At 42.9% G+C, this 25736-nt stretch overlaps 1 protein-coding gene across 1 annotated transcript in view; it reads left to right on the top strand.

Annotated features, from left to right (window-relative positions):
- LOC121569078 (regulator of microtubule dynamics protein 2-like) overlaps positions 1-19815 on the top strand; it is a 140570-nt gene extending 120755 nt beyond the window's left edge. The window contains exons 6-11 of the mRNA XM_041879716.2: positions 6396-6471; positions 8978-9055; positions 11461-11559; positions 19107-19160; positions 19291-19371; positions 19545-19815. Coding sequence (XP_041735650.1) covers positions 6396-6471; positions 8978-9055; positions 11461-11559; positions 19107-19160; positions 19291-19371; positions 19545-19601 — 445 coding nt within the window. The 3' untranslated portion in view covers positions 19602-19815. The remainder of the gene's footprint in view (positions 1-6395; positions 6472-8977; positions 9056-11460; positions 11560-19106; positions 19161-19290; positions 19372-19544) is intronic.
- The last annotated feature ends 5921 nt before the right edge of the window (positions 19816-25736 follow it).

Here is a 25736-nt window from a genome sequence, read left to right as displayed (position 1 = left end):
TAAATCCTTTAAAATAAAGATAAATCCTTTAATGAGTAGGTGTGTCCAAACTTTTGACTGGTAGTGTACATACATACATACATACAGTGGGGGGGAAAAGTATTTAGTCAGCCACCAATTGTGCAAGTTCTCCCACTTAAAAAGATGAGAGAGGCCTGTAATTTTCATCATAGGTACACGTCAACTATGACAGACAAAATGAGAAAAGAAAATCCAGAAAATCACATTGTAGGATTTTTAATGAATTTATTTGCAAATTATGGTGGAAAATAAGTATTTGGTCAATAACAAAAGTTTCTCAATACTTTGTTATATACCCTTTGTTGGCAATGACACAGGTCAAACGTTTTCTGTAAGTCTTCACAAGGTTTTCACACACTGTTGCTGGTATTTTGGCCTATTCCTCCATGCAGATCTCCTCTAGAGCAGTGATGTTTTGGGGCTGTCGCTGGGCAACACTGACTTTCAACTCCCTCCAAAGATTTTCTATGGGGTTGAGATCTGGAGACTGGCTAGGCCACTCCAGGACCTTGAAATGCTTCTTACGAAGCCACTCCTTCGTTGCCCGGGCGATGAGCAGAAAATCACATTGTAGGATTTTTTATGAATTTATTTGCAAATTATGGTGGAAAATAAGTATTTGGTCACCTACAAACAAGCAAGATTTCTGGCTCTCACAGACCTGTAACTTCTTCTTTAAGAGGCTCCTCTGTCCAACGCTCGTTACCTGTATTAATGGCACCTGTTTGAACTTGTTATCAGTATAAAAGACACCTGTCCACAACCTCAAACAGTCACACTCCAAATTCCACTATGGCCAAGACCAAAGAGCTGTCAAAAGGACACCAGAAACAAAATTGTAGACCTGCACCAGGCTGGGAAGACTGAATCTGCAATAGGTAAGCAGCTTGGTTTGAAGAAATCAACTGTGGGAGCAGTTATTAGGAAATGGAAGACATACAAGACCACTGATAATCTCCCTCGATCTGGGGCTCCACGCAAGATCTCACCCCCTGGGGTCAAAATGATCACAAGAATGGTGAGTAAAAATCCCAGAACCACACGGGGGGACCTAGTGAATGACCTGCAGAGAGCTGGGACCAAAGTAACAAAGCCTACCATCAGTAACACACTACGCCGCCAGGGACTCAAATCCTGCAGTGCCAGACGTGTCCCCCTGCTTAAGCCAGTACATGTCCAGGCCCGTCTGAAGTTTGCTAGAGTGCATTTGGATGATCCAGAAGAGGATTGGGAGAATGTCATATGGTTAGATGAAACCAAAATATAACTTTTTGGTAAAAACTCAACTCGTCGTGTTTGGAGGACAAAGAATGCTGAGTTGCATCCAAAGAACACCATACCTACTGTGAAGCATGGGGGTGGAAACATCATGCTTTGGGGCTGTTTTTCTGCAAAGGGACCAGGACGACTGATCCGTGTAATGCAAATGGGGCCATGTATCGTGAGATTTTGAGTGAAAACCTCCTTCCATCAGCAAGGGCATTGAAGATTAAACGTGGCTGGGTCTTTCAGCATGACAATGATCCCAAACACACCGCCCGGGCAACGAAGGAGTGGCTCCGTAAGAATCATTTCAAGGTCCTGGAGTGGCCTAGCCAGTCTCCAGATCTCAACCCCATAGAAAATCTTTGGAGGGAGTTGAAAGTTCGTGTTGCCCAGCGACAGCCCCAAAACATCACTGCTCTAGAGGAGATCTGCATGGAGGAATGGGCCAAAATACAAGCAACAGTGTGTGAAAACCTTGTGAAGACTTACAGAAAACGTTTGACCTGTGTCATTGCCAACAAAGGGTATATAACAAAGTATTGAGAAACTTTTGTTATTGACCAAATACTTATTTTCCACCACAATTTGCAAATAAATTCATAAAAAATCCAACAATGTGATTTTCTGGAGAATTTCTTTTCTCATTTTGTCTGTCATAGTTGACGTGTACCTATGATGAAAATTACAGGCCTCTCTCATCTTTTTAAGTGGGAGAACTTGCACAATTGGTGGCTGACTAAATACTTTTTTTCCCCACTGTATGTCAGAATATCACCTGTAGCACAGCACAATAACCAGAGTAGCCTGCCCGGCATGAGTGAAAAACTAACCAGCGGGAAAGTGGCCTCCCTGTGCTTTGTAGCCATAGAACACATCCAAATTTCACCAAGAGGAGGTGATATCATACGTAAACTAAAACAAAAGAGGCATTCTGGCAGTACTCCTTAGACATTGTGGATCCAAAGGGGCTAAACAATGATTTTTCACTGTCCTTGCCTTGATTTTTTGGGATCTCTGTGTCTCCAGATTTTCAGACATCCAAATATCACCTATGTATATTTTGACATGGCCTATTGATTAATGAGACACTATTTCTCTTTTTATTTTGTGCTATAATTTGCCATTTACCTTGAAACATATTATCATTATAATTGTTTTATATTGTTGTGTCTCAATGAGCCACTAGGCTAGAAATAGGAGCTGTGCAATGGTCAGGTAACCCTGAGGAAGACGTCAGCTTGACGTCAACGTCAGTCACCGGTCAGCATCCTGTACAATGGATTAAAGTGAGCATTAAGAAATCAATCTCTTTTGTTGAGTGCTCCAACTGCGTTTTACCTTTTGGAAGTTTTTCTTGGTAAGCCATCAGACTGTTAAACAGTCACCGCTAGCCGGCCTCCGTACAGTGCCCTGCCCTGAACCTTAGTCACTGTTCTAGCCGGCTACCACCCGCTGCACTACCCTGCACATTAGAGACTGCTGCCCTATGTACATAGTAATTGAACACTGGTCACTTTAATAATGTTTACATACTGTTTTACCCACTTTATACAGTGCATTCGGAAAGTATTCAGACCCATTGACTTTTTCCACATTTTGTTACGTTACAGCCTTATTCTAAAATTGATTAAATAGTTTTTTTCCCCTTAACAATCTATACACAATACCCCATAATGATAAAGCAAAATGCGTTTTAGTGAAATTTTTAAGAAAAATAAATAAATAAATAACTGAAATATTACATTTACATACAATACCAGTCAAAAGTTTGGACACACATACTCATTCCAGGGTTTTTCTTTATTTTGTACTATTTTCTATATTGTAGAATAATAGTGAAGGCTTCAAAACGATGAAATAACACATATGGAATCATGTAGTAATCAAAAAAGTGTTTGAAGAATCTCAAATATAAAATATAATTTGATTTGTTTAACACTTTTTTGGTTACTACATGATTCCATATGTGTTATTTAATAGTTTTGATGTCTTCACTATTATTCTACAATGTAAAACATAGTAAAAATAAAGAAAAACCCTTGAATGAGTAGGTGTGTCCAAACTTTTGACTGGTAGTGTATATATAGTGCCAGTCAAAAAAATTGGACACACCTACTCGTTGCAGGGTTAAATTAAATAATCAAAACGTGTTGTTTATGCTTTACATACCAAGTGTTGTCATCGATTCCTTGTAGAGAAGCCACACCGCTGCTTTTGTGACATGAGATGGCAGCAGCTTTCCACCAAAGTGTTTGTGTCCTCGGTGGTGTCCTGGTAATACTATTGCATTATCCTCTGCGTAGTTGTTGATGAAGTTCACAACTCGCTGCAAGTCGTCATGCTTCTTGTTTCTCATGGTCTGAGAGTCCTTTAGCGGGCTGTCATGTGCCTTTTACTAAGGAGTGGCTTCCGTCTGGCCACTACCATAAATTCCTGATTGGTGGAGTGCTGCAGAGATGGTTGTCCTTCTGGAAGGTTCTCCCATCTCCACAGAGGAACTCTGGAGCTCTGTCAGAGTGACCATCTGCCTCCCTGAGGCCACTGTGTTCTTGGGGACCTTCAATGCTGCAGACATTTTTTGGTACCCTTCCCCAGATCTGTCACTCGACACAATATTGTCTTGGAGCTTTACGGACAATTCCTTCGACCTCATGGCTTGGTGTTTGCTCTGACATGCACTATCAACTGTGGGACCTTATGTAGACAGGTGTGCCTTTCCAAATCATGTCCAATCAATTGAATTTACCACAGGTGAACTCAAATCAAGTTGTAGAAACATCTCAAGGATGATCAATGGAAACAGGATGCACCTGAGCTCAATTTCGAGTCTTCAAGCAAAGGGTCTGAATATTTATGTAAATAAGGTGTTTCTGTTTTTTTTTTTAAACCTGTTTTCGTCATTATGGGGTATTGTGTGTAGATTGATAAGGAACCATTTTTATTTAATCAATTTTAGAATAATGCTGTAACGTAACAAAATGTGGAATGTCAAGGGGTCTGAATACTTTCCGAATGTACTGTACATGTATGAATCACATGGAGCATATTATATCGGTACGTACACAGTTCATACACAAAATCCTACTAAATTAGTTTCCTGCTAATCAGGCAACAGAATTTAACATTGGCAGTTGGCACAACACACTAGATAACCCGGTACATTTTTCACTGTTTTCTTTAGGAGCTGCAATCCGGTTAAGTAGCACGCTATGCCTGCCTCATTTCATCTGATTAAAGCCCAGCAAGAGAGAGACTCTCTCTATTTCATGGCCTGCCAACAAATGCTTTCACAGGCTACCATACACCCCTCACAAACACACACACATCCCAATCTACCATCAGTACCACCACCACCACCCTCTTCACAGTCAGGTGACTTTTTCACCCCCTTGATCCTTTGTATAAAAGGTGTTTATGTCCCGCTGTGAGTACCAGCAGGATTAGAGGCCTTGTGGTGAAAGGACTTTGATCACCTCATTCTTCTTCTCTCCAAACCCACAGCTACAGGCTGGGGTAAAAACACACACCATCTTCCACTGTACGCAGAACTGTTTTATTTAGCCTCTTCCCTGTATATTAAAGCTGCATTCTGGGATTCTGAAAACAGAACGCCAGCCTCTCCACTTGTTTTGGACTGACAATCCATGACATCCAAGTGATCGCTTTAACCATATTTTGACGCTATACATTGGGTACACATCTATAATTGAAATGACCATTGAACAGCTTCCTAAAGCTTAGACTGTAGCTTTAATTGGGAGCGAGAACCAGGGAAAAGAGGCAAAGCGGCTTATCTTATCTCTCCTCCAAGTTGTTTAATGAGGAGCTTGTCTGGGAGGTTGAGTGTTGTTGGCTTCCAGCGCCTTCTGGGTTGAGTTGTGGCTAGTGATCCAGGGAATGGGTGGTGTGAGTCAGGCAACCACCCCAACCCCTCCCTGCTCTCCATCATGCCTGACTCCTGTGGGAGAGAGGGCAGAAGTAATAGGCATCACAAGAAAATGAGGAAACGTTGCCAGGGAGAGCTTTATCAAATTAGTTAACATTTCACCATATAGTGTCGTTTTAAAAATGATTAAGACTGAACTGAAGGACTCCTATTCAAACCCTCCTCCATCTTTCTCTCTCGCTCTCTCCCCCTCTCTTATTTATCGCAATCTCTCCATGATCTGTTTCTTTCACATTCAAAAGGCTTTATTGGCATGACAAAATTACAAAGCAACATTTCTGAACAATTCTCTCTATTCTCTGTCTCTCTATGGGGCACATCTCATAAAAACTACAGTGGGGAAAAAAAGTATTTAGTCAGCCACCAATTGTGTAGACCTGCACCAGGCTGGGAAGACTGAATCTGCAATAGTTAAGCAGCTTGGTTTGAAGAAATCAACTGTGGGAGCAATTATTAGGAAATGGAAGACATACAAGACCACTGATAATCTCCCTCGATCTGGGGCTCCACGCAAGATCTCACCCCGTGGGGTCAAAATGATCACAAGAACGGTGAGCAAAAATCCCAGAACCACACGGGGGGACCTAGTGAATGACCTGCAGAGAGCTGGGACCAAAGTAACAAAGCCTACCATCAGTAACACACTACTCAAATCCTGCAGTGCCAGACGTGTCCCCCTGCTTAAAACAGTACATGTCCAAGTATTGAGAAACTTTTGTTATTGACCAAATACTTATTTTCCACCATAATTTGCAAATAAATTCATAAAAAATCCTACAATGTGATTTTCTGGAATGTTTTTTCTCATTTTGTCTGTCATAGTTGACGTGTATCTATGATGAAAATTACAGGCCTCTCTCATCTTTTTAAGTGGGAGAACTTGCACAATTGGTGGCTGACTAAATACTTTTTTTCCCCACTGTACATTGAAAAGTTTGTTGTTTTATTAAATTAATCATTTGAAATGTCATGGTATATTATCCTTGTAGTATGTAACAATGTCACATGGATATTTTAATTACATTTAGAAAAAGCATTTTCAGTGTTAAAATAGGCCTATAATTTTTTGGCCGAGCAAAAATGAATTGCCTACTCACACAAGTATTCGAGTACTAATGTCTGTTCGGATATTGGAATAACCTTGCACATCCCTGTTCTCTAGGTACGCCATAATGTGTGGAATCATGACAGAGTATGAGACTGTGCAGAACAGGATAAAGAATGGCTACATCTTCAAAGTAAGTGATTTTCTGACAGTCTACACACAAAGCTATATCTTCATGTGGTCACCGATTCAAGTGTTTGTTTTGTCTGTACTTGAACTATGTCAGACCTTACCTACAGTGCCTTCAGAAAGTATTCACACCCCTTTACTTTTTCCAAATTTTCTTGTGTTACAGCCTGAATTTAAAATTGATTACATTTAGATGTGTCACTGGCCTACACACATTACCCCATAATGTCAAAGTAGAATTATGTTTGTTGACATTTTTACAAATTCATTAAAAATGAAAAGTTGAAATGTCTGGAGTTGATAAGAATTCAAACCCTTTGTTATGACAAGCCTACATAAGCTTCAGGAGTAAACATGTGCTTAACAAGTCACATAATAAGTTGCACCATTTTTGAATGACTACCTCATCTCTGTACCCCACACATACAATTATCTCGAGCAGTCGAGCAGTGAATTTCAAACACAGATTGAAGCACAAAGACCAGGGTGGTTTTCTAATGCCTCGCAAAGAAGGGCACTATTGGCAGATAATAAATACATTTTTAAAAAGCAGGCGTTGAATATCTCTTTGAGCATAGTGAAGTTATTAATTACACTTTGGATGGTGTATCAATATACCCAGTCTCTACAAACATGCAGGCGTCCTTCCTAACTCAGTTGCCAGAGAGGAAGAAAACCGCTCAGGGATTTCACCATGAGGCCAATGGTGACTTTAAAACAGTTACAGAGTTTAATGGCTGTGATAGGAGAAAACTGAAGATGGATCAAGAACTTTGTAGTTACTCAACAATACTAACATAAATAACAGAGTGAAAAGAAGGAAGCCTGTACTTAATAAACATATTCCAAAACATGCATCCTGTTTGCAATAAGGCAGTAAAGTAAATGCTAAAATAAATGTGGCTAAGAAATTAACTGTAGGACCTGAATACAAAGTGTTATGTTTGGGGCAAACGCAACACATCACTGAGTACCACTCTTCATATTGTCAAGCATAGTGGTGGCTGCATCATGTTATGGGTATGCTTGTCATTAGCAAGGAATAGGGAGTTTTTTGGGGGGGTGTAAAAAGAAACGGAATAGAGCTAAGCACAGGCAAAGTCCTAGAGGAAAACCTGGTTCAGTCTGCCTTCCAACAGACACTGGGAGACAAATTCACCTTTCAGCAGGACAATAACCTAAACCACAAGGCCAAATATACACTGGAGTAGCTTACCAAGACTACATTGAATGTTCCTGAGTGGCCTAGTTACAGTTTTGAATTAAATCAACTTGAAAATCTATGGCAAGACTTGAAAATGGCTGTCTAGCAATGATCAACAACCAACTTGACAGAGCTTGAAGAATTTTAAAAAGAATAATGTGCAAATATTGTAAAATCCAGGCGTGCAAAGCTTTTAGAGACTTAGCCAGAAAGTCTCACAGCTGTAATCGCTGCCAAATGTGATTATATTATGTATTGACTCAGGGGTGTGAATACCTATGTAAATGAGATATTTCTGTATTTCATTTTCAAGAAATGTGCACAAATGTCTAAACATGTTTTGTCTTTGTCATTATGGGGTATTGTGTGTAAATGGGTGAAAAAATAATAATATTGAATCCATTTTGAATTCAGGCTGTAACACAACAAAATGTGGAATAAGTCAAGGGGTATAAATACTTTCTGAAGGCACTGTACATTAGCAGCACCTGAGGTGATGGCAGGCACACAGATTGATTGGTGGAATTAATAATAATAAGAGAGGGTAACTGAGGTCAGGGCTTATACTTTTCCAGAACCTCCCCTGTAGTCTGTCACTGTCAGTGTTTAGTCCTATCTGTGTCTAGAGGGTCCTCCCATCGCCACAAGTTGACAGCCAGAATCATCACCCTCTGTCTTATTTAGGTCAGGTGTTGTTCAAATTAAACATAGAAAGTGTTCCTATACACACAGTTGTGGACAGCACATCTATACACTGACTGCTATACATGTCTTAGCCTTATTGCCCGTGGGCTATTCTGATCACTCCCCTCACTAACACCCAGATGTAAGGGTTGCATAACGGCAGAGACTGGGGCAACAGCACGTAGCATTTATCTTACCTGTCAGTTGCTTCACAAACTGTTTACCTGCAAAGCCTCGTACGGTGTGGGGGTAGAGGGAGAAGGGGGCGGACATGAAGAACATGCAATGTGTGGAGAGGGGGAGTGAGTGGGAGAGAAAGAGAGAGTGGGAGGAGAGTTGGAGGGAGACAGAAAGTGAGCGAGAGGGTAGAGAAAGAGCGAAAGAGACTGATTTTGCGATGGAGTGGAAATGAACAGGGGGAGGGTAAAAGGAGAGGGTTGCATGACAAATAGGAGCTTGTTGTACATTCATGTAAGTGTGTGTGTGAGAGATATTTGTGAAGTAGTAGTGGGTAGATGGGTACGTCGAGAAGGACCGATCAGGTAAAGGAGAATGTGTGGTCTAATGAATGAACACTTAATGCTGTCGGTCCTCTTCTGTTTTCTCCCTCCCTTGCTCACAGGATCATTTGGATAAGGCCATCGAGCTGAAACCACAGGATCCTATGTCTTACTACCTGCTGGGCCGCTGGTGCTATGCTGTATGTGACACACACACACACACCCACCCTAACCCAAGTCAACCATACAGTGAATAATACACTCCCTGAAAAGTGGTCAGTTTAGAAAATTAAACAGGTGTCATTAGGGGTGTGAATATTTATGTAAATGTAATATTTCTGTATTTAATTTTTAATACATTTGCTAAAATTTCTAAAAACATGTTTTCACTTTCTCATTATGAGGGATTGTGTGTATATGGGTGTGATTTTTTTATTTTTTTATCCATTTTGAATTCAGGCTGTAACACAACAATGTGGAATAAGTCAAGGGGTATGAATACTTTCTGAAGGCACTGTACATCATTTACACACACACACAAACACGCACAGAGAGAAGTCAGCTCAGAGGCCCAGCTCATGAGCTCCATCAGCAGCAGATTTTAATTTAGAGTTGAATGTGTTTATGCGACAAATGTTGGTGCATTGAATTGTATTCTCTAATCAAACCGAATCGCACTCAATAATTTCAAAGTCAAACGTATCGTTCCTGTATCGTATCGGAGCCCATGTATCTAGGTACGTATCGAATCGTCTTGAAAGGGAAAGATGCACATCCCTAATTCTCACTGTTTGTCGTGATGGGTTGGTGTGTGTTAAGATTAGAAACTGCTTGGTAGATTATATTGTCTCCAAATCATGAGTGACAGGGCCTTGGCAACAGTATTTTGGAAGTTTCTTTGTATAGTGAAAAATAAAAAAAATTCAGATCCTTTACTCTGCTGACATATCCCCTGACTTACAGTGCATTCGGAAAGTATTCAGACCCCTTGACCTTTTCCACGTTTTTTTACGTTACAGGTAATTTTAAAATTGATTAAATTGTTTTTTTCCCTCAATCTACAGACAATACACCACAATGACAAAGCTAAAATGTATTCAGACACTTTACTCAGTACTTTGTTAAAGCACCTTTGGCAGCGATTACAGCCTTGAGTCTTCTTGGGTATGACGCTACAAGCTTGGAACACCTGTATTTGGGGAGTTTCTCCCATTCTCCTCTGCAGATCCTCTCAAGTTCTGGCAGGTTGGATGGGGATCGTCGCTCCACAGCTATTTTCAGGTCTCTCCAGAGATGTTCGATTGGGTTCAAGTCCAGGCTCTGGCTGGGCCACTCAAGGATATTCAGAGACTTGTCCTGAAGCCACTCCTGCGTTGTCTTGGCTGTGTGCTTAGGTTCGTTGTCCTATTGGAAGGTGAACCTTTGCCCCAGTATGAGGTCCTGAGCGCTCTGGAGCAGGTTTTCATCAAGGATCTCGCTGTACTTTGCTCCGTTCATCTTTCCCTCGATCCTGACTAGTCTCCCCGTCCCTGCCGCCGAAAAACATCCCAGAGCATGATGCTGCCACCACCATGCTTCACCGTAGGATGGTGCCAGGTTTCCTCCAGACGTGACGCATGGCATTCAGGCCAAATAGTTCAATCTTGGTTTCATCAGACCAGAGAATATTTTGTCTCATGGTATGAGAGTCCTTTAGGTGCCTTTTGGCAAACTCCAAGCCGGCTGTCATGTGCCTTTTACTGAGTAGTGGCTTCCGTCTGGCCACTCTACTATAAAAACCTGATTAGTGGAGTGCTGCAGAGATGGTTGTCCTTCTGGAAGGTTCTCCCATCTCCACAGAGGAACTCTGGACCTCTGTCAGAGTGACCATAGGGTTCTTGGTCACTTCCCTGACCAAGGCCCTTCTCCCCAGATCAGCTCAGTTTGGCCAGGCGGCCAGCTCTAGGAAGAGTCTTGGTGGTTCCAAACTTCTTCCATTTAAGAATGATGGAGGCCACTGTGTTCTTGGGGACCTTCAATGCTGCAGACATTTTTTGGTACCCTTCCCCAGATCTGTGCCTCGACACAATCCTGTCTCACACCTCTACGGACAATTCCTTTGACCTCATGGCTTGGTTTTTGCTCTGACATGTACTGTCAACTGTGGGACCTTATATAGACAGGTGTGTCCCTTTCCAAATCATGTCCAATCATTTGAATTAACCACAGGTGGACTCCAATAAAGTTGTAGAAACATTTTAATAATGATCAATGGAAACAGGTTGCACCTGAGCTCAATTACGAGTCTCATAGCAAAGGGACTGAATACCTACTTAAATAAGGTATTTCTGTTTTTTATTTTTAATACATTTGCAAAAAATTCTAAATACCTGTTTTGGCTTTGTCATTATTGGGTGTTGTGTGTAGATTGATGAGGATAATTTAATCAATTTTAAAATAAAGCTATAATTTAACAAAATGTGGAGAAATGTCAAGAGGTCTGAATACTTTCTGAATGCACTGTAAATGCTACTTTCACAGACTTAAATGCTACTTTACCCACCATGTTTAAATGCTTTTCTGGTTTGCCATGTTCTGAAACGGTTTCTACATTGGTTCTGTTCAGGTGGCTCAGTTGTCGTGGATTGAGAGGAAAGTTGCTGCTACATTGTTTGGAGAGCCTCCAAGTGCCACGGTACAAGATGCTCTGAAGAACTTCCTCAAGGTATTGTTATTCTCCACGCTACCATGGATTGCAGTTCAGCGCAAAAGTGTTTGACACAGTATGTATTCATTGCTCTTCCCTCAACCGTTATCAGAAATCAGTCCGTAGATCAGCATGTTTCTCCACGATCGCTACTAATGTTTGGATCAGCTGAGCGCAGCAGAAGCTGACGGGAGGCTAATGCACTGACTCGCAGTAGAATAGGCAGCGCTAGCTGCTTCTTCAAAACGCGTCCAGAATATCTCTAAAACTAATAGCATTGTATTTGGGTCAAATCATTCCGTAAGTTCTAGACCTCAGCTGAATCCGGTAATGAATGGTGTGGCTGTTCAACAAGTTGAGGAGACTATATTACTTGGTGTTACCTTAGATTGTAAACTGTCATGGTCAAAACATATAGATTCAATGGTTGTAAAGCTGGGGAGAGGTCTGTCTGTAATAAAGAGATGCTCTGCTTTTTTGACACCATACTCCGCAAAGCATGCAGGCTGTAGTTTGATCTTATCCTGATTATTGTCCAGCCATATGGTCAAGTGCTGCAAAGAAAGACCTAGTTAAGCTGCAGCTGGCTCAGAATAGAGTGGCACGTCTTGCTTTTCATTGTAATCAGGGGCTAATATTAATACTATGCATGTTAGTCTCTCTTGACTAAGAGTTGAGTAAAGACTTCTTCTTATTTTTATAAGAAACATTGTGTTGGAAATTCCAAATTATTTGCATAGTCAACTTACACACAGCACTGACACACACACTTACCCCATCAGACATGCCACCAGGGGTCTTTTCACAGTCCCCAGGTCCAGAACAAATTCAAGGAAACGTACAGTATTATACAGAGCCATGAGTGCATGGAACTCCCTTCCATCTTATATACTGTAGCGCAAGTGAACAGCAATCCTGGTTTCAAAAAACAAATAAACAACACCTCACGGCACAACGCCTCTCCCACATGTGACCTACTTGTTGTGTGTTTACTGACATGTATGTGTAACTGATAGATACGCACACACACTACATGTTAATGTTTTTAAATGTACAGTACCAGTCAAAAGTTTGGACACACCTACTCATTCAGGGGTTTTTCTTTATTTTTACTATTTTTTACATTGTAGAATAATAGTGAAGACATCAAAACTATGATATAACACATATGGAATCATGTAGTAACCAAAAGTGTTAAACAAATCAAAATATATTTTATATTTGAGATTCTTCAAATAGCCACCCTTTGCCTTGATGACAGCTTTGCACACACTTGGCATTCTCTCAACCAGCTTCATGAGGAATGCTTTTCCAACAGTCTTGAAGGAGTTCCCACATATGTTGAGCACTTGTTGGCTGCTTTTCCTTCACTGCGGTCCAACTCATCCCTAACCATCTTAATTGGGTTGAGGTCGGGTGATTGTGGAGGCCAGGTCATCTGATGCAGCACTTCATCACTCTCCTTAGACAAATAGCCCTTACACAGCCTGGAAGTGTGTTTTGGGTCATTGTCCTGTTGAAAAACTGTCACGATCGTCTGAAGAAGCGGACCAATACGCAGCGCGTGGAGTGAACATGATGACTTTATTTAATAAAGCAACCACGAAAAACAACAAATGACGATAGTGAAGTCCTCTGTAACACTGACAGAAACATGGAACAAAAACCCACAAACACACAGTGAAACCACAACAGTTTAAATATGGCTCCCAATCAGAGATAACGAGCCGACAGCTGACACTCGTTACCTCCGATTGGGAGTCATATGACTAATCACCAAACATAGAAATGAACAACTAGAAACCAACATAGAAATACACCCAAAAGAAAATGAACAACCCTGGCTCAATAATCAATGTCCATGGAGCCAGAGTGTCACAGTACCCCCCCCTAAAGGTGCGAACTCCGGGCGCACCAACATACAGTCTAGGGAGGGTCTGGGTGGGCGTCTGTCCATGGTGGCGGCTCTGGCACTGGTCGTGGTCCCCACCCCACCATAGTCACTACCCGCTTACGTAGCCTCCTCCAAATGACCACCCCCAACTAAACCCCCACAGGATTAAGGGACAGCACTGGACTAAGAGGCATCACCGGACTCAGGGGCAGCACCGGACTAAGGGGCAGCACCGGGCTAAGGGGCAGCACCGGGCTAAGGGGCAGCACCGGACTAAGGGGCAGCACCGGACTGAATGGCGGATCCTGGCTGGCTGGCTCTGGCGGATCCTGGCTGGACGGCTCTGGCGGATCCTTGCTGGACGGCTCTGGCGGATCCTGGCTGGACGGCTCTGGCGGATCCTGTCTGGCGGAAGGCTCTGGCTGATCCTGTCTGGCGGAAGGCTCTGGCTGATCCTGTCTGGCGGAAGGCTCTGGCTGATCCTGTCTGGCGGAAGGCTCTGGCTGATCCTGTCTGGCGGAAGGCTCTGGCTGATCCTGTCTGGCGGAAGGCTCTAGCGGCTCCTGTCTGGCGGAAGGCTCTAGCGGCTCCGGTCTGGCGGACGGCTCTGAAGGCTCATGGCAGACGGGCGGCTTTGCAGGTTCAGTACAGACGGGCGGCTTTAGCGCCGTTGGGCAGACGGGCAGTTCAAGCGCCCGTTGGGCAGACGGGCAGTTCAGGCGCCGTTGGGCAGACGGGCAGTCCAGGCGCCCGTTGGGCAGACGGGCAGTTCAGGCGCCCGTTGGGCAGACGGGCAGTTCAGGCGCCGTTGGGCAGACGGGCAGTTCAGGCGCCGTTGGGCAGACGGGCAGTTCAGGCGCCGTTGGGCAGACGGCCGACTCTGGCCGTCTGAGGCGCACCTTAGGCCTGGCGCGTAGTGCCGGAACTGGAGGTACCGGGCTGAGGACACGCATCTCAGGGCTAGTGCGGGGAGAAGGAACAGGCCGGACCGGGCTGGCGACGCGCACCGTAGACTTGGTGCGGGTGGCAGGAACAGGCCGGGCTGGGCTGGCGACGCACACCGTAGGCTTGGTGCGTGGAGCAGGAACAGGCCGGGCAGGGCTGTCGACGCACACCGTATCCTTGGTGCGTGGAGCAGGAACAGGCCGGGCAGGGCTGTCGACGCACACCGTATCCTTGGTGCGTGGAGCAGGAACAGGCCGGGCTGGGCTGGCGACGCACACCGTAGGTTCTGTGCGTGGAGCAGGAACAGGCCGGGCTGGGCTGGCGACGCACACCGTAGGTTCTGTGCGTGGAGCAGGAACAGGCCGGGCTGGGCTGGCGACGCACACCGTGGGCTTGGTGCGTGGAGCAGGAACAGGCCGGGCAGGGCTGTCGACGCACACCGTATCCTTGGTGCGTGGAGCAGGAACAGGCCGGGCTGGGCTGGCGACGCACACCGTAGGTTCTGTGCGTGGAGCAGGAACAGGCCGGGCTGGGCTGGCGACGCACACCGTGGGCTTGGTGCGTGGAGCAGGAACAGGCCGGGCAGGGCTGTCGACGCACACCGTATCCTTGGTGCGTGGAGCAGGAACAGGCCGGGCTGGGCTGGCGACGCACACCGTAGGTTCTGTGCGTGGAGCAGGAACAGGCCGGGCTGGGCTGGCGACGCACACCGTGGGCTTGATGCGTGGAGTAGGAACAGGCCGGTCCGTACTGGGAACACACACCACTGGCTTTAACTGGGGATCAGGAACGGGCCGGACCGGACTGGTAACACACATCAGTCTCTCACGCCGTGCCGCAACAACTTCCCTTCCTCTACTCGCCAATGGCTCCCGTAATCCGATAGCCTTCTCTCCACGTCTCCCTGTGGCCGCCTCCTGCTGCCCAGCCGCCCAAGCCATGTGCCCCCCAAAAACTTTTTGGGGTTGCCTCTCGTCCTTCCAACGATGATGGCCCTGCTGACGCCCGTTGCTCCTCTCTCGCCAGGGCCTTGATCTTCCCCCAAGGTCCCTTGCCCCCGAGCATGTCCTCCCAGGACCACGATTTGCCCACCTGGGCCATCGCCAGCCTCTCGATCTCCTTACCAGGCGCTTCCTCCCATGTCCAGCTGTCTTGCTCCTGGACACGCTGCTTGGTCCTTCTATGGTGGGTTTTTCTGTCACGATCGTCTGAAGAAGCGGACCAATACGCAGCGCGTGGAGTGAACATGATGACTTTATTTAATAAAGCAACCACGAAAAACAACAAATGACGATAGTGAAGTCCTCTGTAACACTGACAGAAACATGGAACAAAAACCCACAAACACACAGTGAAACCACAACAGTTTAAATATGGCTCCCAATCAGAGATAACGAGCCGACAGCTGACACTCGTTACCTCCGATTGGGAGTCATATGACTAATCACCAAACATAGAAATGAACAACTAGAAACCAACATAGAAATACACCCAAAAGAAAATGAACAACCCTGGCTCAATAATCAAAGTCCATGGAGCCAGAGTGTCACAAAAACAAGTGCAAACCAGATTGGATCGTGTATCTCTGCAGAATGCTGTGGTAGCCATGCTGGTTAAGTGTGCCTTGAATTCTAAATAAATCACAGAGTGTCACCAGCAAAGCACCATCACACCTCCTCCTCCATGCTTCACGGTTGGAATCACACATGCGGAGATCATCCGTTCACCTACTCTGTGTCTCAGAAAGACACGGCGGTTCTCACATTTTGACTCATTAGACCAAAGGATAGATTTCCACCGGTCTAATGTCCATTGCTTGTGTTTCTTGGCCCAAGCAAGTCTCTTCCTCTTATTGGTGTCCTTTAGTAGGGGTTTCTTTGCAGCAATTCGACCATAAAGGCCTGATTCACACAATCTCCTCTGAACAGTTGATGTTGATGTGTCTGTTACTTGAACTCTGTGAAGCATTTATTTGGGCTGCAATCTGAGGTGCAGTTAACTCTAATGAACTTATCCTCTGCAGCAGAGGTAACTCTGGGTCTTCCATTCCTGTGGGGGTGATCATGAGAGCCAGTTTCATCATAGCGCTTGAAGGTTTTTGCGACTGCACTTGAAGAAACTTTCAAAGTTATTGGAATTTTCCAGATTGACTGACCTTCATGTCTTAATGGATACGCACATGACTGTAAGTCGCTTTGGATAAAAGCGTCTGCTAAATGGCATATTATTTATTATTATTATTAAAGTAATGATGGACTGTCATTTCTCTTTGCTTCTTTGAGCTGTTCTTGCCATAATATGGACTTGATCTTTTACTAAATAGGGCTATCTTCTATATACCAACCCTACCTTGTCACAACACAACTGATTGGCTCAAATGCATTAAGAAGGAAATAAATTCCAGAAATGTACTTTTAATAAGGCACATCTGTTAATTGAAATGCATTCCAGGTGACTACCTCATGAAGCTGGTTGAGAGAATGCCAAGAGTGTGCAAAGCTGTCATCAAGGCAAAGGGTGGCTACTTTGAAGAATCTCAAATATTTTGATTTGTTTAACACTTTTTTTGGTTACTACATGATTCCATATGTGTTATTTCATAGTTTTGATGTTATCATTAGTGCTCCCGAGTGGCGCAGCGGTCTAAGGCACTGCATCTCAGTGCTTGAGGCATCACTACAGACCCCCTGGTTCGATTCCAGGCTGTATCACAAACGGACGTAATTGGGAGTCCCATAGGGCGCACAATTGGCCCAGCGTCGTCCGGGTTTGGCCAGTGTAGGCCGTCATTGTAAATAAGAATTTGTTCTTAACTGACTTGCCTAGTTCAATAAAGGTCAAATAAAAAATTAAAATCACTATTATTCTACAATGTAGAAAATGGCAAAAATAAAGAAAAACCCTTGAATGAGTAGGTGTGTCCAAACTTTTGACTGGTACTGTATGTACATTGTAAAGTGTTTTGTCTGTAAAGTATTTTTCGTTATGTGTCGGACCCCAGTAAGACTAGCTGTCTCCATTGGTGTTGGCTAATGGGGATCCTAATCAAATCACTCATTGTGATAAAATAATGTTGCTAGAGTAGCTTGCTAGGTAGCTAGCTTATGGAGGAAGCATTTGGTGTTCAGCATTGAGTGTGTGCAGTAGGTTAGCTTCCTATTCATTTCATATGAAGTGACTGGCTTAGCGCTAGCAGACTATTGATGTGGGCAAATTTAAGCTAGTTTTCGTGCACATTGTCAAACTCCGGAAATACTGCTCCTTCAAGCACCAAACTTCTTAGCTAGATGTAAAATTGAGCGACTAAGAAAAATAGTCTAAAGCAATTACTGATTTATTGTTTTATCTTATATTAATTCTGACTTTTTGAGGGTGAAATTGGGTTCATTAGGCAAAGTCACCTAGGTAATACAGTATTTTCCAATGTTATGACAGCCCATTGTAGCCAGACTACTTTTGATCGATCCCATTACCCTTTGCGAGATACAAGACAGATCAGTGCAGGCGTAATCGTTGTGCTATATGACGTAAGACAATGAGTGTTAGTTGGCGTAAAGCGTGTCAGGCCTTGCAAATGTACTTCACCAGTACATTTCTCATTTAAAAGTTACTTTTATAGTTCTATAATGTGTACTTTAACCTGTTATAATCATACAATCTTTCTTGCTTTAACTCATCTTGCAAAGCCATAGGCTCTACTGTCTTTCATGCGCTCTCTCCAAACCATTAAAACATGTAGCGCACAGCAGCCTATTTGTTTTGTGTTGAGTCAGAATTTGCCCAGAGGTCGCTTCTGAACCCAGATTCAAAGACCAAACCCCACGTATTTAAAGAGGCATAATCTGTGTTCACACTTTTCACGTTTATATAAAGATAAATGAAATTGCTCCTGGCCAAGATTGCTTCTGGCCTGCTGCATGCATCTTCCTCATGTCTTGTGTATCTCACCCATCAATTTGATTTAAGTGGTTGACTCTGTTGTAACTTGTTGCTCCTGGCCGCAAGGACTGGTAGAGGGTGTCTAGCTTCAACAAACACATCCTGCTGAGTTATGCAACATGTGCCACAACAGCCAAGTACACAAACAGTGGCTACCCACTACCTAGTGCCCAGGTGTTGTCATAGTACTCTTGTCACTGTATGATTAATGCTAAGGCTATATAGGGTCAGAATAAAAGGTTGAGTCAAGTGAAATATACAGTACATAGACAGATATTAATTTGTGTCTATATATCCATTGCTAGAGGTACAATAATGCTATGGTTAGTCCTGTCTATGATTGTGTGTGCTGAGCAAGTTCTATGTTCAGTTGCACTCATTTGCCCAAATCGTGTACCAACGTCATACCTGTCCTGGACTGATTTTATGCAATTAGAACATAAACTGTGAGTCTGTGTTTTTGTCAGTGGTAGTGTTTTTGGTGCATGTTCAATGGAATAATACATCCATGTTTTCTAGCTTTATGGTAACACTTAACTCAAACATCGTCGCGTCCGAGGGCGGAATTTGTGCTTCCAAGTCTAAGACTGGGCTACCTTTTCACGAGAGTGTGATTCCAAATCATACTGGAATCAAGGATGGATCACCTTAGTGCTGACACATTACAGAGATTCTGGACAAGGAGAATACATTTTGTCCCATCCTCGGGAAGCTGAACTCTAGAAAGAGTTGATTATCAGCAAGTGCAGTGTTCTCGTGTTTTTCTTATATTTTCATTATTTCACAGGTGGAGGAGATCAGTCCCAAGTACTCCAAATTAAACTTTGTGTTTTTAGCCAAGGTAAGTTGGGCTGCCAATGTTCTTGTTATGTGTGCATCTTATATTCATCTATATACAGTAATCCAATGGCTTTTTATGTGCACCAGTGATGATGTTGATTATGATGAGGAATTTGATTTTGATTGGTCAGTGCTACAGAGACCTGGGGCAAAAAGGTCAGGCCAGGAAGATGTGTGATGCTGCTACTTCCATTCAAACCATTTCCAAAGAGGTGGGTACTGACTGTAGTGTCACTGGCTTATTCTTGTGCTCTAGTCTTAGTTTTCTCACATTTGTCATTGTTGTGGTTAAAAAATAGATGAATTTATTTCTCTCTGTCTCTCTCTCTCTCTCTCTGTCTCTCTCTCTCTCTCTCTCCCCCCCTTTTCCCCATCTCACCCCAAGGATGAGGAGGCACAAAAGGAGCTGGACTCCCTTCTCTCTGCACTAGGTGTTAATTGAAGACATTGTGGAATGGCTCCATCCTCTTGCTAGGGAGAAACCCAGGATCCTCCTCACTGGACGGAATCCATGTCTTCCTTGATTACTGTTGGGACGGTATTTTCTTAGTGCTAATGCTCTCTGGGATTGGAGATGACTGGATCCTCTGTAGCTCAATTGGTAGTGCATGGTGCTTGTAACGCCAGGGTAGAGGGTTCGATCCCCGGGACCACCCATATGTAAAAATGTATGCGCACATGACTGTAAGTCGCTTTGGATAAAAGCTAAATGGCAAATTATTATTATAACAGTGTTCTGGAGAACAAATTTATCACAGACATATCATGATGTCTTATGAATGCATAGTGCTTTGACATCTGTTTGCTAAAGAGATTGTGGTAAAAGGGACAGTTGGACCTAAGTCAATCAATGGTGTTGGTCCCAATGGGATATATATTATCTACCACCTCACATCAATGCAATTTAGTGTAGGGGACCAGGCAATACTGTAGCAAGAAAATACATTTTATGAAGATTTTAATTATTATACTGATGTTGGTTTCAAAATGAGAATGATCACCTGTATCAACCCATACAGTAACCTACCTACATATCAATAATTATTCTTATTGCACTGATATAGCCTAGCCCAGGGATCATCAACTAGATTCAGCCACGGGTCTATTTTTTTCTTGAGCGGATTATTGTGGGGCCGAAACATAATTTCAAATCATTTGTAGACTGCAATTTGACCGCAATAATCCCAAACAGATATAATATTTGACTAAAATAATAATTTCAAACCTTGCTTACATTTGCATACAATCACATGTATCTCTCTATTATGGTGGGAATACTTGGGAACAGATTTCCTAAATTAAAATACATTTACTGGTGTTTTTACAGTCATTTATGTCCAACAATGAAAATTAAGAAAAATAAAATAATGTATTTATTTATGCTCAGAAAACTTGGGGGGCCAAATAAAACCACCTGCGGGCCAAATTCGGCCCGTGGGCCGCCAGTTGGGGAACCCTGGCCTAGCCTAAGAACTGCACACACAAGTGTGTTTTAAGGAGATTCTGACACTCAAGTTCCTCAACAATAAAGACCTGTCTGGTTTTGTGAAAGTGATCCAAAGGGCTTGTTGTTCCCTCCTGCCATGTCCTGTTTTGTTTTGTCTCTAGCAGTACATTACATTACATTTCAGTCATTTAGCAGACGCTCTTATCCAGAGCGACTTACAGGAGCAATTAGGGTTAAGTGCCTTGCTCAAGGGCACATCGACAGATTTTTCACCTAGTCGGCTTGGGGATTAGAACCATTTAAGTGGCAATATCAAAACCGTTTTAAACAAAGGTGCAACCCAAACACAGCTCTCTGTCGCACTGTGACTACCAAGTGACCTTTTGTCCCTTTTATGTGTTTTGAGATGAGATGTTATAGCCTAATAGTCCATGGGCAATGGGCATCATCAGAGATTTTATATCGTAGTCGCTAGATTTTACTGAATTTTGAATGCAGTTTTATTAATTCCCATTTTTTTGGTAAGAAAGCAAAAGGTGAGAGATCTTTACACTTTTTAGGATTTTGAATTTGTATGGTTTCTTTTTGGGATTACTGGGTAAGAAGCATGGGCTATAAGAATCTGTGGTTCTTTAATATGTTCTCTTATGTATAATTTAGTCTTCTGGAGACCATTAACTGTTGCGTACTTTATCCAACAGGTGAACTACAAGAATGTAAATGATCTTGTAAATTGTAAATGAAATACATTACGAAAATATTATATAGACACTACTGATCAATGGTATTTCAGTCTCTGCCATTAGTAAATAAATATGTGCAATCTTGATATGTGCCCCAAGTTTTGAGTATGTGCCTACTGTTTATGTGCATGCTTGTGTGAGTGTGAGAGATGATGATGCTGCAATTCATGCACACACAACTATTTTTGCATGCAACACTTTATTTAAATGTAATGGGGACATTTTCATTCTATTATCAACCAAATATTTACCCTTCTCTCAGTCCAAATGCACTTCCCCTTTTTGTGCGGACTGTACAGTTTGTGCCAGAGCCATTTGGAATTTGTCAATGGATCATATTCAGGCCAACTTCCCTCCAGTCTGGTCATGTTTTAGGGTATTGCCATGGCACAGACTCACTCTAAATAGCTACCTCCCAAAGGAACACTATTCAGTATTCAGTATTATAACAACTCAAAAGGAATCCTGGGAAAGATGGTTTAGCCGTATGATTTGAACCAAATTAATGGAACTTGCCTCAACACAGCAAGGAACTACAGTATTCCATGTCAGTGGAAGTAATCCTGTTGCAACTTCTGACCAAATGCTTCCTAATTTTCATATTGGACTGAAAAGTTAATTTTCATGTGTCTAATCACAGTGTTGCATTCTGTGGCTGTTACCATATGTGGGTCAGAGAAGTGGCTATGATGCTATCTCTGACCATGATGTCTGTGCATGCTTGTCTTGAAGACTGCAGATGGAATAACAGACTGGGGACTGTTGTGGGTTGCGAAATGTTCAGGTGACACCTGGGACAGGGAGAAATTACAGAGCACACTGCCCTGACGAGGAGGTGCCGTTGGCCTGGAACTTGACTGGTTTGTGGGGGAAGTGACTGACCTTCCTTTGGTGCACCCACACTTTCCCTGAGAGCCTTGGGACAAACATCAGTGGCTGCATACCACGGTTGGGGTGAATTCAGGAAGAAAACTGATGTTTGTCCCAATCTGGGGTCTCAGTAGAACTCTACATAGAAGATCATACAGAATTATTGCATTGTGATTGTCCCTGATGTTTTCCTGAGGTTTCCTATATCTCTCAGATGCATTTTTGACACTTCCAACATTTACAGCCAGATCACAGACATGGGTTGGAAATGGTATGACTGTTTTGTGACAGTCATACCACATAGTGTCTATAATACTATAAACCCGTGTAGCTCAGTTGGTAGAGCATGACATTTGCAACGCTAGGGTTGTGGGTTCGATTCCTACGGGGGCTAGTATGAAAAATGTATGCACTCACTAACTGTAAGTCGCTCTAGATAAAATAATACTGTAATAAACTCATAGTGGCTGTCACAAACTCTGCATCCATCACAGTTGTCACTGACTAGTTCTATATTCATTTCCCATTGAGCCAACATTTCCTGTACTAACACCATTCTTATAAATGCATTTTATATCAGGATTTTGTTTAGTGGACCTCATTTTTGTATTAACATTAGTCAATAAAACAAATGAATGCAACTTTTTATGTCATTGTTTTTCATTAATAAAATGGTAAAACACTTAAATGTGAGGCTAAATATGGGGGCTATACAATCAGATAAATGAAATGCTCATCAGTCCCAAAGGAATGAATATAGAATAAATCTGTAATTCATTTTGTCGTTTTTCCCGAGGAGGTTTTAGTTGCGCAATTTTACATCTAGCTAAGGTGTTTGGTGCAGTATTTCTCAAGTCAAAAAATGTGCAACTTATTGTCTTATGTAAAGATCCGCTATGCTGCTGGACAGGTCTGTTTCACTGTCTGTGTTCTGCAGTAGGACTGCATAGCATACACCGGATAGGCGCAGTGAAATGTGTTGTTTTACAGCAGGGTTCTTCAATTCCGGTCCTGGAGGGCCGAAACACTTCTGTTTTTTATTTCTCCCGGGTAGTTAATTGCACTCACCTGGTGTCCCAGGTCTGAATTAGCCCCTGATTAGAAGGAGAGGATGAAAAACAGAGGTGTCTCGGCCCTCCAGGACCGGAATTGAAGAACCCTGTTTTACAGGGTCAGCCATAGTAGGACAGCGCCGCTGGAGCAAATTAGGGTTAAGTGCCTTGTTCAAGGACACCAACAGATTTTTCACCTTGACGGCTCGGGTATTCGAACCACGCCTAACGCCCTAACCGCTAGGCTACCTGACGTCCACCAATCACCCCAGCTGTGTATCCCATGTAGTGGGCAAGTGAACATTATCGAAATCAAAGTCATGACGAACTCACTTTAAAAACTCAGTTTTGGACGAGACTGACTTTATGACCAAAATTATCCTATTTACACTTTGTAGTCAATTTTGACATTAGAATACATGTTTCTGGCTAATATCGATGCCACATAGGCCGATTAATATCAGATAAATTGTTTATTGGCTTCAGTTGCGATTAAGGGTTATTAACATCTGACCAACATAGTGTAGCTACAGTGACTCGGTATGTAATGTAATGTAGCACCATTGGAAAATGATCTCCTTTTCCCTTCTGATATCCTAACTGGAAATGTTCTTTACGGTAGTTGAAAGTGTAACGACCCTGGGTTTATAGACGCAGATATCGACTCTGCCATTGGAGCATGCATTTGGGGCACAGTCGATGGCGCGCTGGACTTCGGGCTAGAAGGTTGAGGGTTCGAGACCTGCTCCCTGCCGGTTTCATTACAGTGTGGTTTACTGGCAAACTACTGCTAATGTGCACATTGCTGGGCTGTGGGAGGTTGAAAGCTATATCCTACTTATGACGAACTGTCATTAAAAAAATATTGGCCCATCACAGACTTGACTGTGAGTCTTTTTGGTTACTGGAAAATTGGATGTAATGAGTCACATAACCAAACTGTCATCTGTCACGCTGGGTCATCTTCCTTACCATAGTAACCCAGTAAAATCCTACTTGAGTAAAAGTCTAAAATTATTTGGTTTTAAATATTCTTAAGTATCAAAAGTAAATGTAATTGCTAAAATATACTTACGTATCAACAGTAAAAGTATAAATCATTTTTAAGTCCTCATATTAGGCAACCCAGATGGCACCTTGTTCTTGTTTTTATTTATTTACGGATAGCCAGGGGCACACTCCAACACTCAGACATCATTTACAAAAGAAGCATGTGTGTTCAGTGAGTCCGCCAGATCAGAGGCAGTAGGGATGACCAGGGACGTTCTCTTGATAAGTGTGTGAATTGGACCATTTTCCTGTCCTGCTAAGCATTCAAAATGTTTCGAGTACTTTTGGGTGTCAGGGAAAATGTATGGAGTAAAAAGTATATCATTTTCTTGAGGAATGTAGTGAAGTAAAAGTTGTCAAAAATATAAATAGTAAAGTACATATACCCCCCAAAAATACTTAAGTAGTACTTTCAGGTATTTTCACTTAAGTACTTTACACCACTGCTCATAAGTCATATCAGTATTACTGTAGTTTTTGTTTTACATTGTGGTATTTTATTGTGCATTTTAGATGTAAAATGCCCCAAATATGAATCACTGTCACTATCACCCATGATCACAATGCCATTGTACCTGAAGATGACCGGTTAGGATATGACTGGTTAGGAGATAGGCCTATTGTGCTTTTAGTCCATTCAAGATCAAGGTGTGGCTGGAAACTGTAACGATGGTCAGTCTTGTTCTACTGCAGTGGAGGTGGGTAGTGGGGAAGAGGACTTATTATGTTGAAGAACTGTTTTCTATTCCACCAAGCCTCTATACTGTGCCCCGTCCCCCACACACCCAACCCACCATCTCTCTAGGTTTATATGACTCCAACCCTCCTCACAGATGTTTGTGATCATTTCAGGCAGTGGCCTGGATTTTCAGTGGTGTAAGGCTTCTTCTTTCCTTTGCAGATGCAAGGCCGGACACTCATTACTATCTCCTGGCTTGTGTGGGTAATAATGTGCAGTGGTAGGAGAGGCTTAGCAGAGGCTGTATTGTGCTGTAGTAATAACCCTGAGGCTGACATTGTCCGGGTTAACATTCAATGCCAAATGTCGTCTGCCTTCACTATGATGTTTACAGTGCATTCAACATGTCCACGACCATCCATAGTCATATTCCAACTGGGTTATGTGTACAGGATGAGGACTGATAAGAGCTTTGAACCATGAATTCATAGTTCTGCTTTATGTTGGAATATGGCTATTTTTTAATATATTTTTTTGAATTATTGGACAGGTGCCAAATTTCCTGAGTCTTGTCGTTCTACACTTTTCTTTCCTGCTAGCCTTCACTCTGAGATCTGATGAAAATATTTTTATTTGACTCTCCTCCTTTTCTATTCGGTGAAGGGGAGAGCATGAGAAGTGGCGTATCAGTAATCATCTGGCTTGATCTGAATTTGTCATTACATGGCTATGTGCC

This window comes from Coregonus clupeaformis, chromosome 1 (genome assembly GCF_020615455.1).
Source record: "Coregonus clupeaformis isolate EN_2021a chromosome 1, ASM2061545v1, whole genome shotgun sequence".
In the NCBI taxonomy this organism is placed as follows: domain Eukaryota; kingdom Metazoa; phylum Chordata; class Actinopteri; order Salmoniformes; family Salmonidae; genus Coregonus; species Coregonus clupeaformis.
The sequence above is the reverse complement of the archived record's forward strand: the minus strand, read 5'-3'. Positions and strand labels throughout refer to the sequence as shown.